The sequence below is a fragment of the Rutidosis leptorrhynchoides genome, chromosome 5 (assembly GCF_046630445.1).
Source record: "Rutidosis leptorrhynchoides isolate AG116_Rl617_1_P2 chromosome 5, CSIRO_AGI_Rlap_v1, whole genome shotgun sequence".
NCBI classification, from domain to species: Eukaryota; Viridiplantae; Streptophyta; class Magnoliopsida; order Asterales; family Asteraceae; genus Rutidosis; species Rutidosis leptorrhynchoides.
Window position 1 is genome coordinate 58,535,185 of NC_092337.1, and position 13,044 is coordinate 58,548,228.

The 13,044-nt window shown below is 39.7% G+C and overlaps 1 protein-coding gene across 1 annotated transcript; it reads left to right on the forward strand.

Annotated features, from left to right (window-relative positions):
• The first annotated feature begins 784 nt into the window (after window positions 1-784).
• Window positions 785-6,287, forward strand: LOC139848651 (coronatine-insensitive protein 1-like). Its single transcript, XM_071838367.1, has 3 exons — window positions 785-815; window positions 1,892-2,003; window positions 4,707-6,287. The coding sequence occupies exon 3, from the start codon at window positions 4,800-4,802 to the stop codon at window positions 6,285-6,287; it is 1,488 nt and encodes a 495-aa protein (XP_071694468.1). The 5' UTR covers window positions 785-815; window positions 1,892-2,003; window positions 4,707-4,799.
• The last annotated feature ends 6,757 nt before the right edge of the window (window positions 6,288-13,044 follow it).

Below are 13,044 nucleotides of genomic sequence, written 5' to 3' on the forward strand. Positions count from 1 at the left end.
TCAGAGTCTAGTAGATTTTCGGTAAACACCAAAAAACAGCCATATGTTCGTGAAATAGTACTTGAAGAGGATGAACATTAAACGCCTTTTAGAAATTAATACAAAAATTGATTTGAATGAACTTCCGACTTATCTGGGAGAGCGTCCGAACATGGAACACTACCATCTTATATTTTGCGAGTCTTTTTCAATTTTATGTTTCTGTTTTGGGTGCGACCCGACTCGACCCGATTTGACCCGACATATTCAATATTTTGGGACCCCGGATCAGAGAATCACCACTGTCGGAGGCTAGAAATAAACGCACTGAATGCTGCTGAATGGTAAAGCATTCAACGTTAAATCATTCTATTAAGAGACAAACAAACGGCACCTTTAATTTAAGTACGTTAAAATCTCATTTGATTGGATCGTAAGGAAGGTAATTTTAATTTTAAATTTAAGTACGTTAAAATCTCATTTGATCGGATAAAAAGGAGGTGAATGGTGTAGAAACCGTTTAGGTTGTGACCCGACCCATTAAACAAATTTTAACCGACTGGTGTACTATGCTTTCGATTATCCATTCAACCTAAAAACAGTTTGCATCTTCATTTGGACTTTAAGTACGGCACCCCTACCTCCACGCGCTCACCTTCCGTCACCATCCACCATCGCCAGATTGTCGGTGCAATCGCTCGCCAGTACCGTCACCACGTTCAAAAATTGCATTAGGTTTTTGGCACTCGCAGGTATTTACATTTTCTATTTTTTTATTTTTTATTTTTCTTAATTGGTAGCAATTGTTTTCGTTGATGTGCTTTCTTTCTTTTAAGGTTGTTTAAGCATCTCACTTCAAATCTCCTATTGATTTTAGGAATTTTATTTTAGTTTTGAAAGTTGGTGAATCTATAGATATGATTTTCTTAATTTTGTGCCTTTCAGTTCCGTGCGATTTTCGATTTGCCGTATAGGTCCCATGAGTTACACGAACATGTCTTACAGGAGGTTGTGATTTCAGTTTTTTAATTTTTTTTTTTTTTTTTTTTTAACAGTGATTGGGATCACCCGAGGGGGATTTAACCACCCGTTGCGATCATCTCCCGTTTCGATTATGCCGATGCAGCGATAAACCCTGCCCCCATCGCTGCCCGGGAGGAAACCTTGAAACCGATCCAAGGGCACGGCCAAGTAAAACCCCCCTCCCCTGCTGCCCCCGCACGAAGCGAAAGGCGACCTAGGTGGATACTTCAGGTCAAGGGATAACATTGAGTGCAATGTTGCACCTCAGCGGAGTCGAACTCCTGACCTCTCGCTAAGAGAGGCATGCCACTACCCGCCGAGCTACAACTCAATGTTTCAGTTTTTTAAATTGACATTATTTGAATGAAGATACGACTTCCAAAATTTTCAAAATTACTGATGTTGGTAGCATTCAGCATGCCACAACTAATGTTATTTGGTTTATCCTAATCATGTTCTACTTTATGTTATACCTGGCAATTGAGACCCAAACTCTCAAACTTGGGTCAAATGGGTCAAGCTTTCGGGTCAATTGGGTCTTGAAAAATATCATATCAATTGGATTATAAATATAGTTGTTAATGTGATCAATTATGTTAGTTTGGGTTAAGGATCCAATTATTGTGGTTTTTTTACATTTTCACATTATTTTAACTGAAAATACGACTTTCAGTTATTGTAAAACTGACGATGTTAGTACTTAGTACCGTAGCATTTACATGCTACAACCTAACTGTTATTTGGTATTTTCCTATACAATTTGAGAAATTGTATTAATGTATTTTGGATTCATTTGTTAAATATATAATAATTGTGAAATCATACTATCTAAACCAACCAACCTTTTCATGCATATAAACTGACTCCTTACTTTGTTGTCTTCCTGCAGAATGGTACAACCAAATTTTCAACCGAAGTGTAGGCTTTTAGAGCACGAACGCCTACAAATATTCGTCGCGAAGCGCGGGCTACAACACTAGTTTCTAAATATGCGGAGTAACGTACGTTCGTTAACTTTTTTAAAACTCTACATATTTTCTTATACTTATTCTAGATTCTAGATAATCTTTAGAAAAAATATCACGGTTGGTCCTCAAAGTTTGTACCAACAATCATGATGGGACATAAAATTTAGATCGATCATGATTGATCCCAAGTTCTTAATATTGTACACGGTTGGTCCCACGATCTAACAAACGTTAATATCATCCATTTAAGGAAATACGTGCCAAACATGTGATGGGCTTTTCCGTCTTTTTACATGTTGATTTTCTTGTTAAGAGGATTCGTTAACAATTAAATGGTGGTGGAGGTATAATCGGAAGCTATTACGGTACACATATCTAATTTACTTAATCGATTAATTTCTAGTTTGTCTCAATCGCCAGTAAGTGGTTTGTATGTTTGCGTCGGGTTGTTTCGATGGCAATGAGGAGGCTGTCGTTGGGAATAAGAGTATGGATTCGGGTATTGGAAACGAGAAGAATAGGGAGGGATTGGGTTCGGGAAGTGGCGTGGTTAAGATGTCGGGGGTTGTTAAGGACAATTTGTCTCGTGATAAAGTCGTGGCTAAGAGTTGTTCGTATTTGCTCGAGATGGTTGATATAAAGCTTGATGAGTTTAGTGCGGGTCTTTTATCAACTAAAATAAGACGTGTGGAGGTTATGAAACCGGTGGTGGGTGACAAGGTTAATATTAAACTTCTTGATAACTTGGCTAAAGTTGCTACGGGGAATAGTAAAGGTCGTAAATTTTGTATTTGTGCGAATAAATTGTGCAAAGGTCACTGTAGGGGGGTGGTACGTGCACTCTAGCAAGTTGTGGATTAATGGGGTGAAAAAGCTTGATTCGAAAAGTAAGTTAAATATGAAAGGTAAAGTTAAGGATAAGAGGTTAAAGGGTGGACGTTTTTGTTTGCGTGATTCTAGCGACGAAGAGGATGTCGGGAGGGAAAAAGGTGATCATCCTTTCGTGAGTGTAAAAGGAACGCATATTGGTGTGGGTGCGGGTGAAGTGTTAGAGGATGTTGGGTTCTTTGACGAATTTAGGAGTGGAGGTCCCAATTCGGACGGGGTTGGAATCGAGTTTACATTCACGTTCGAGGCAAATTAGGGCGGATCTTGATTTGATTATTGCTTGTTCTTGGTTTGGTTTAGTTTGTGTCAGGATTAGGTGGTTGTCTTTTCTTTGTTTTGGTGTTGCCCACGTAGCGATGACATCGGGCCGGGTCTAGGTAATCCCAGTCCCAAACTCGATTAGAAAACCCAGTCCCAAACCCGGCGGGTCCCCATTTACTTACTAACTATCGGGTTTCGGGTTTCCCCACGGGTATTCGGGTCCCATATATAGTTACACTAACTCTTTGGGATTCTTGGTATTATATGAAAATTTGAAGTTTTAGTCTAATATATATAATATACTCGAGTTGGTTAAACAAAACATTAACCTTAAGCGGGGATATTTTGAGTCAATGAGTCTCATAGTCCAGCATTATAAATTCGTAATAATAAATGTAGTAACAAATTAATCATCACTTGCAACTAAAAAAGATACAGTAATACAACAAGTGATCCATCACATATTCGAAGGCACTGTCTTGGATCCATTTGTATTTGTATACCATTAAAGTGAAGTGATTGTCCACTATTACTAACTCGTAAATAAACAAAGTCATAATATATATATATATATATATATATATATATATATATATATATATATATATATATATATATATATATATATAATATCTTATAAGGAATAGATATTGAAATTTAAACGGGTCGGGTATATGGATTCGGTCCCTTTTCGGGTATACGGGCCGGGTAACCGGGTTTGTGTCTAAAACCATACCCGAACCCGGATAAATTTTAAAAACTATTCCCATACCCGGCCCGTGGACCTGGAAATCCGACCCGAATCCGGCCCAAAACTGTCGGGTTTCGGGTTTTTCCATCGGGTACGGGTCATTTTGCCATTCCATTGCCCACGATTAAGCTCGATTTTAGTTAGCGTCTTGGTTAGTTGTTTAGTGTCATCGAGCCTTTTGTTGTGGCGTTTCCTTATGTTTCTCGATTTCCTTGTCTCCTAGTTAGAGACTAGTTGTTAATAAAGTTTTTGTTTATTTGCCAAAAAAAGAAAAAAAGAAAAAAAAAAGTGGTATGTATGTGTATTATACTAAAGTAACTTTTGATGATTTGATTTATTAAAGCTGAGGATAGTGGATCATAATTAAAGATGACTAGGGGCAATGGAATTTATCTGACATTAGGGAAAAAGAAAACATTAAGATGAACATACATGATTAAATTAATGGCAGTTGTGGTTTTGTTAGAAATTGTAGCTCTTTGTAGGGTTGCAAATTGAATCACGATGTTTTTATCAAAAATAAAAATAAAAAAAAATCATGGTTAGTCCTCAAAGTTTGTACCAAAAATCAACATGTAAAAAAACGAAAAGGCACATCACATGTTTGGCACATATTTCATTTAACTGGATGGTATTAACGTTTGTCAAATCGTGGGACCAACCGTGTACAATGTTAAAATTTTGGGACCAACTATGATCAATTTAAAGTTTAGGTCTCATCTTGATTTTTAGTACAAACTTTGGGAACCAATCATGATATTTTTTCTAATATTTATTTATTCCGTATATTTATTTATTTAGAATTAATCTTTTGACAACTCTATAAATATAAGCAGATACGGAGGGAGTACAACATATAACAAAACCCTAACCATCGTTAAGAATCTGCTTCGTCAAAGAAAATCATCAGCTTCATCATCCTAATTGATATGGCCATGGAAGAGATTTATAATCGTAATATCCACGTAGTTTTCGACTGTGTTATACCCTTCATAAACGACCGCAACAGTTTATCTTTAATCTGTCGAAAATCCTGTGATATAGAGGGCAAGACACGCCAGCATGTCACCGTCGATACTCATTATGCCACGTCACCATCACGCTTTTGTCAACGTTTTCCTCTAATTCGATCACTAACCCTGCATGGAACACCCGAGGTGGATGATCATCATGTCGTGTTCATCACTCCATGGGTTCAACAAATCACTTCATCTTTATATCTCTTAAATTCGGTATGTTTCCAAACTTTGTTTCTAAGTGATTCTGATATTCAGTTATTGGCTCAAACACGTGGCAAACAGCTTCGCGTAATTGAGCTATCGCAGTGTGCTGGTTTTTCCACGTTAGGGTTATTTCATATAGGAAAATATTGTAATAATTTGAGAGATTTGTGTTTGTTTCATAACAAAATCGACGAGAATGGTGAAAATTGGTTACGTGAATTGGGTTCACGTAACACGGTAATTGAAAAGTTAAATTTTCAAGGTGTAAACTTTGATATAAAAGATCTTGTTAATGTTGCAAAAAATTGCAGTCGGTTGGTTTCTGTTAAGATAGACTGCTGTGATTTTATCCATCTTGTGGAATTTTTTTGGTACGCGGTTAATTTAGAAGAATTTGGTGGTGGTGAATTTAGTGATGATCATAAGGATGAATATAATTATAGTTTCAAGCTTCCTGATAGTTTGAAGCATTTGATGATGAGGATCAGTCCTCGTTGTGATGTAAAAATTGTTGTTCCGTTTGCACATTTGATAACCGAATTGAATTGTGAAGATGGATTTCTTATTGGAAGTGACGACTTTCGTGAGTTGATTAAGAGTTGTTGTAACTTAAAAGTACTATATACAACTGCTCAAATCATGGATCAAGGATTGCGAGACATAAGTATTTATTGCAAGAAGTTGCGCAAACTTTACGTTGGTAAACCAGGTGGCATGGTGTCACATGTTGGGGTTAATTATCTTGCGGAACAATGTGTTGAATTAGAATGTTTACATACTGATACCGTTGAGATGACGAATGAGGTCTTGAGCAATATTGGAAAGCATATGAAAAAGCTTAAAGAATTTAAAATGCTTTTGCTATATACGGATGATTTCCCACTAGACATTGGGTTCCGTTCTTTATTTATTGGTTGCGATAAACTTGAAAAGTTGGATGTATATTTTGAGACGCGTGGAGTAGGGTTGAGTAACGAGGGATTGGGGTATATCGGGAAGTACGGTTGTAATTTGAGGCATCTTACACTTGGCCTTAATGTGGGAGAATCAGATGAAGGACTTGTGGAGCTAGCAAAGGGGTGCCCAAAATTGCAATATTTTGAGACCGTAGGTTGTGATTTTAGCAAGGAAGCGTTTTGTCACAATCCAACAATTTTATGGCCCAACCCACTAAGTTTATGGCCCAATATGTGAAAATCAAAGAAGGCCCAAGAACCTCATGGAAGTTCACTAGAACTTTCCCATGAGTTCTTCCATGGAATGGTATAGAATGTCCATGGAAATATCTAGATACATGAAGCTTCTAGTTCTTAGATCTTAGCCATCCATTGTATTTAATCCTAGCCATCCATTTTGTGATATGAGTAGTATAAATAGGGGTGGTCTCATTTGGCACACCACACCTCAAATCTCAAACATTCTCTCTTGTAAAGCATTCTCAAGCAATATAAGTATTTTCTTCAATTCCACTTTTTCTATAATATTTTCTCTTTTGGTTACTTGAATCGTTATAAGGTCCGAGAAAGGCTGACTTAGTAGAGACTAAGTGCCGCACGTGAGCTTATCGAGATAAGTCCGTGACATTTGGTATCAGAGCAAGGTCGATTCAAGGAGATGGCAACCGAGACCGAGAAGAATGTGAGCGCAACAAGTGGTGTGATGGGTGATGAGACTCGTGGTCGGGTAGAGACTCGCCAAGGAGCCAAGAAGAACCGAGGTACGTCCAAAGACTTTGTCGCAAACTTGGATAAGAGGATCATGGATGTAGAGACATCCATGGACGACGTGAAAGCAAAGGTCGAAGACGTCCACCAACGTTTGGATGGTTTGGACGGGGACTTTGACGAATTGAAAGATGATTGCAAGAGTGCAATCAACGTGCTAGGCGTTGACATGCGACGTGAGATCCATGACTTAAGGGGTATGCTCATGGGTGAGATTACGAAGTTGCGAGGCGAAATGGAGGGGGAGGTCTCCACTATTCACCAACGCCTCGTGGATTTACAAACCAACATGAACTCTTGTTTGAGATTCATGGCTAGTGGGGGTGGCAACACTGGATGCAATGCTCTGAAGGTGGACATTCCCAAGCCGTCACCGTTCGTGGGGAAGCGGGAAGCCCGAGCGGTTGATGATTTTATATGGGAGATGGAACAATACTTGGAGGGAGTCAACATAGTGGATGATGCAATGAAGATCAAGACGGCAACTCGTTACCTGAAGGATACCGCAGCATTATGGTGGCGTCGTCGATATGGAGATATCGAGAAAGGTACGGTTACTATTGATACTTGGGATGATTTCCTTACTGAACTTAAGAATCAATTCTACCCCAAGAATGCTCAAAAGGATGCGATGAGTCGTCTACGTAAATTACATCATTCCGGGACGATTCGGGAGTATATTAAAGAATTCACGAACCTTAGCCTGGAGGTCCCAGATATTCCCGATGATATTCTTCTCTTCTATTTTCTCGATGGTTTGCAACCTTGGGCTAAAACGGAGTTGGAGAGACGAGGAGTCCAAGACCTTGCCACCGCAATTGCTCAAGCGGAGGCATTAGTCGACCATGCTAATAGGAAAGATTCGTTCAAGTCAAAAGATAAGAAGGTGAGCCATGAGAAAGGTGGGGGAGATAAGCCCGCCCAATCAAGGAATGATAATACACGTAAGCCACCAACCGGGAATAACAAGAGCATAAAAACTTCTTACAAGAATGATGGATGTTTCATATGTGATGGACCGCATAGAGCCCGAGATTGTCCGAAGAAAGCTAGCCTTCATGCTATGGAAGCTCAAAAGGCGGGTTGTCAGGATGAGGAGCGGTGCATAGGATCAATGCATATCCTCAACGCAATCAAGGCCAAGACGGAGATACCCAAGGTAGTGGCTAAAGGACTCCAATTCGTAGATATTAACATTTGTGGAGATCGGGTACGAGCTTTGGTGGATACAGGAGCAACTCATAACTTTATCTCCACCAATGAAGCCAAAAGGCTAGGACTTAAGGAAACAAAAGAGAGTGGCATGATGAAGACGGTGAACACGAGTGCCAGGCCGATTAGTGGGGTGGCTAAAGACGTATATGTGAAGATTGGAGAATGGGAAGGAATGATTGATCTCTCAGTCGTGCCTATGGACGACTTCAAGTTGGTACTTGGGATGGAGTTCCTAGATAAGGTACGCGGTTTTCCTATGCCGTTTGCTAATTCACTGTGTATCTTGGATGGTGAGAAGACTTGTATGGTGTCAACCGAACGTGGAAGCAAGAGTGCATCCAAGTCACTTTCGGCCATGCAATTCAAGAAGGGGTACAACAAGAATGAGACATGCTATTTAGCGGTAGCAAAGCAAGAGACGGTTGAAGATAAGGGAAAACTAGAGGTACCCAAGGAAATTGAGAAGGTCCTTGATGAGTTCAAGGATGTCATGCCCAAGGAGTTACCAAAGAAGTTACCACCTAGAAGGGAGGTTGACCATGTGATTGAGTTGGAGCCGGGATCAAAACCACCTTCCAAAGTCCCATACCGAATGCCACCACCCGAGTTAGAGGAGTTGCGAAGACAACTCAAGGAGTTGCTGGATGCGGGATACATCCGACCGTCAAAATCCCCGTATGGTGCTCCGGTGCTATTTCAAAGAAAGAAGGATGGGTCCTTGCGGATGTGTATAGATTACCGGGCACTCAACAAGGTAACTATCAAGAACAAATACCCAATCCCACTTATTGCTGATTTGTTCGATCAACTTGGGAAGGCGAGATACTTCTCCAAGTTAGACTTGAGATCGGGATATTATCAAGTCCGAATTGCCGAAGGAGATGAGGCTAAGACCACATGCGTGACGAGGTATGGCGCTTATGAATTTCTAGTCATGCCCTTTGGTTTAACCAATGCCCCTGCCACATTTTGTACTTTGATGAACAAATTATTCCACCCGTTCCTCGACAAGTTTGTCGTGGTGTACTTGGATGACATAGTCATGTATAGCGACACCATGGAAGGTCATGTGAGGCACTTGAAGCAAGTATTTCAAGTACTAAGGGACAACGAGTTGTATGTGAAGCTAGAGAAATGTTCATTCGGATTAGAGGAGGTGGATTTTCTTGGACATAGAATTAAAAATGGGAAGTTACTCATGGATGGGGCTAAGGTCAAGGCAATTCAAGAGTGGGAGGCACCAACGAAGGTGACTGATTTACGATCTTTCCTTGGTTTAGTAAACTACTATCGTCGTTTTATCAAGGGATACTCGGCGAAAGCGGCTCCATTGACAGAATTGTTAAAGAAGAATAAAGCTTGGTTGTGGGATGAGAAATGTCAAGCAGCATTCGAGGAGTTAAAAGGAGCTGTCATGGAAGAACCGGTGTTGAGACTTCCGGATGTGACCATTCCGTTCGAGTTACACACAGACGCATCGGACTTTGCTATTGGAGGAGTTCTAATGCAAGAAGGTCACCCAATCGCGTTCGAAAGTCGAAAACTTAACGAGGCGGAAAGGAAGTACACTGTGCAAGAGAAAGAGATGACAGCGATTATTCATTGTTTGAGGACATGGAGGCATTATCTTTTGGGATCAAGGTTCGTGATCAAGACGGATAATGTGGCAACGAGTTATTTTCAAACCCAAAAGAAGTTGAGTCCCAAACAAGCTCGTTGGCAAGACTTCTTAGCCGAATTTGACTATGTGTTGGAGTATAAGCCTGGGAAAGCCAATGTGGTAGCTGATGCCCTAAGTCGTAAGGCGGAGTTTGCAGCGATCACAAAACCACAATTCTTCCTTCAAGATCGTATAAAGGAGGGATTAGAGCATGATTCTATAGCCAAAAACCTTGTTGGATTGGCTCGAGATGGGAAAACGCGAAGGTTTTGGCTCAAGGGTGATCTATTATTCACCAAAGGAGACCGGTTATATGTGCCTAGGTGGGGTGATCTTAGACGGACAATCTTGAAGGAGTGTCATGATTCAAAGTGGGCTGGTCATCCAGGTATCAAGAGGACACTGGCATTAGTAGAAGGCACTTATTATTGGCCAAGGATGGAAGACGACGTAGAGACGTACGTGCGGACATGCCTAATATGCCAACAAGACAAGATAGAGCAACGCCAACCAGGAGGACTATTACAGCCGCTACCTACACCGAAAGGACCATGGGAGAGTGTTTCCATGGACTTCATTACTTGCTTACCCAAGTCGGAAGGGTGTGGGAGTATTATAGTCGTGGTAGACCGGTTTTCTAAGTATGGTACCTTCATAGCCGCATCATCCGAAGTTACCGCGGATGAAACCGCAAAACTATTTTTCAAGAATGTGGTGAAGTATTGGGGGATACCACATGTGATAGTAAGTGATCGAGATCCGAGGTTCACAGGGCGTTTTTGGACAGAGTTGTTCAAGATCATGGGGACGGACTTGAATTTCTCCACGAGTTTTCATCCCCAAACGGACGGACAAACAGAAAGGGTGAATGCACTATTGGAGCTCTATCTTCGACACTATGTAAGTGCAAATCAACATGATTGGGCTAAGCTCCTTGATATTGCTCAGTTCTCTTATAACATGCAAAGGAGTGAGTCCACGGGGAAGAGTCCTTTTGAGTTGGTGACAGGACGCCAACCTTTGACCCCAAATGCTTTGGCCGCTTCATATGATGGAAGCAGCCCATCCGCTTATAGAACGATGAAGGAGTGGCACGAACAAGCCGACTTGGCCCGAGCATCACTAGATAAGGCGGCCAAGAAAATGAAGAAATGGGCGGATGAGAAAAGGCGACATGTTGAGTTCAAAGTTGGGGACCAAGTGATGGTGAAGCTTTTACCTCAACAATTCAAAACATTTAGGAAGGTGCACAAAGGATTGATCCGGAGATATGAAGGCCCATTCCCAGTAATTGGACGTGTTGGGAACGTATCTTATCGAGTCCAACTACCGCCCAAGTTAAAGATTCATCCAGTCTTCCACGTAAGTTTTCTAAAACCTTATCATGGGGACGAGGAAGAACCAGAACGAGGAGTTTCCAAACGAGCACCAATGGCAGTTGCGACTTCGTTTGATCGTGAGGTGGAAGATATCTTGTTACATCGAACGGTACGAAGACGAGGTGTGCCGAGCTATAGAGAATACCTAGTTAAGTGGCGTAACTTACCCGATAGTGAAGCAAGCTGGGAGGCCGAAGACCTATTGTGGCAGTTCACAGACAAAATCAAGAAGTATCACGAGGATCACACGACGAGGACGTCGTGAGCTTAGGTGGGGGAGAATGTCACAATCCAACAATTTTATGGCCCAACCCACTAAGTTTATGGCCCAATATGTGAAAATCAAAGAAGGCCCAAGAACCTCATGGAAGTTCACTAGAACTTTCCCATGAGTTCTTCCATGGAATGGTATAGAATGTCCATGGAAATATCTAGATACATGAAGCTTCTAGTTCTTAGATCTTAGCTATCCATTGTATTTAATCCTAGCCATCCATTTTGTGATATGAGTAGTATAAATAGGGGTGGTCTCATTTGGCACACCACACCTCAAATCTCAAACATTCTCTCTTGTAAAGCATTCTCAAGCAATATAAGTATTTTCTTCAATTCCACTTTTTCTATAATATTTTCTCTTTTGGTTACTTGAATCGTTATAAGGTCCGAGAAAGGCTGACTTAGTAGAGACTAAGTGCCGCACGTGAGCTTATCGAGATAAGTCCGTGACAGTTTGATATCTTTAGGTCTAATGTAACCTCATTGAGGTACTTGAGTGTAGACGGCACCATGGCCTCTGCTTTTTGGAATATTGAAGATATGTTTGCCATGATTTTTTAATTAATAGGCCGTTCTTTTATCTTCGGTGAACAATTGTTATATCGCCTAAAAAAACTATTGGTTTTTTCATGTTTACCTTGTGGTTTTAATTAACTTTTCATATTCTCAATGGTTTTAACTTTGTTTTTTTTTTTTTTTTTCCTCTTATTGAGCTCGAATATTGTTAATTCCAAATTGATTGTGTGCATGCTAAGACAAATATTGCAATATATAATTGTTTTTATTTCCAGTTACAGCTTAAATCTTGACTCAGTATTTAGGATAACTGTCAAATATATATATAAATAAATAGGTTAAAACTGGCCAAAATATAACTTTCAAAAGAAATGGATCCAAAAGTCACCCAAATTGTAACATATGAGCTGCTGCCCAATTAATCATTTGTCATCTGTTGATATAAATTGCATTTAATCTTCAGTTTAAACTTATTCAAACAATATTAAACACATATACGTGTATGAGCATTAATGTAAATCAATCTTTGATTCTGATAACTTGTACTGTATATGACAACAAGTTAACTAATAGCTAAATATTTATACTCGAAGGTAATGGATAAGGATCGATGGTTAAACATAAATCGGTTCACACAACTGTACTATTTCAGATTCTCTTAGGTTGCACACACTTGCAGAATACATACAAGTTATGCAGATGTTAGAGCTCAACTTAGTTTTGAAACCATAAAATAAAAATCAGTAAATTGGTATATATAATGTATAAACAATCCATTAGTACATCCTTCATAAAAATGTAAGTATGCAAAAACTGAAGACATAACATGGTAGCCAATGGTCTTTGTCTAAAAAAACCAGATTAGTTACATTCAGATTCAGATTATGCAATTTATTATCAGTATCTAGTGTCAAACTTTTAATTGATAAAAGTGACAAATTTACCAGCCAATAGCTCAATATTATTTCAGATTCTCTTAGGTAGCACTCTCCTGCAGAATATAAACAAGTTATGTGGATGTTAGAGCCCCTAATCCATTAGTACATCATTCACCTATGTAACTTAAGCCACCATTAACCAACAAAAGTTACAAAAAATATTCAATCACAATGAAGATGAAGAACACAATATCATAAGTAAGAACAATTGATTGAAGATAAAAGAAATATATAAGGCACTAA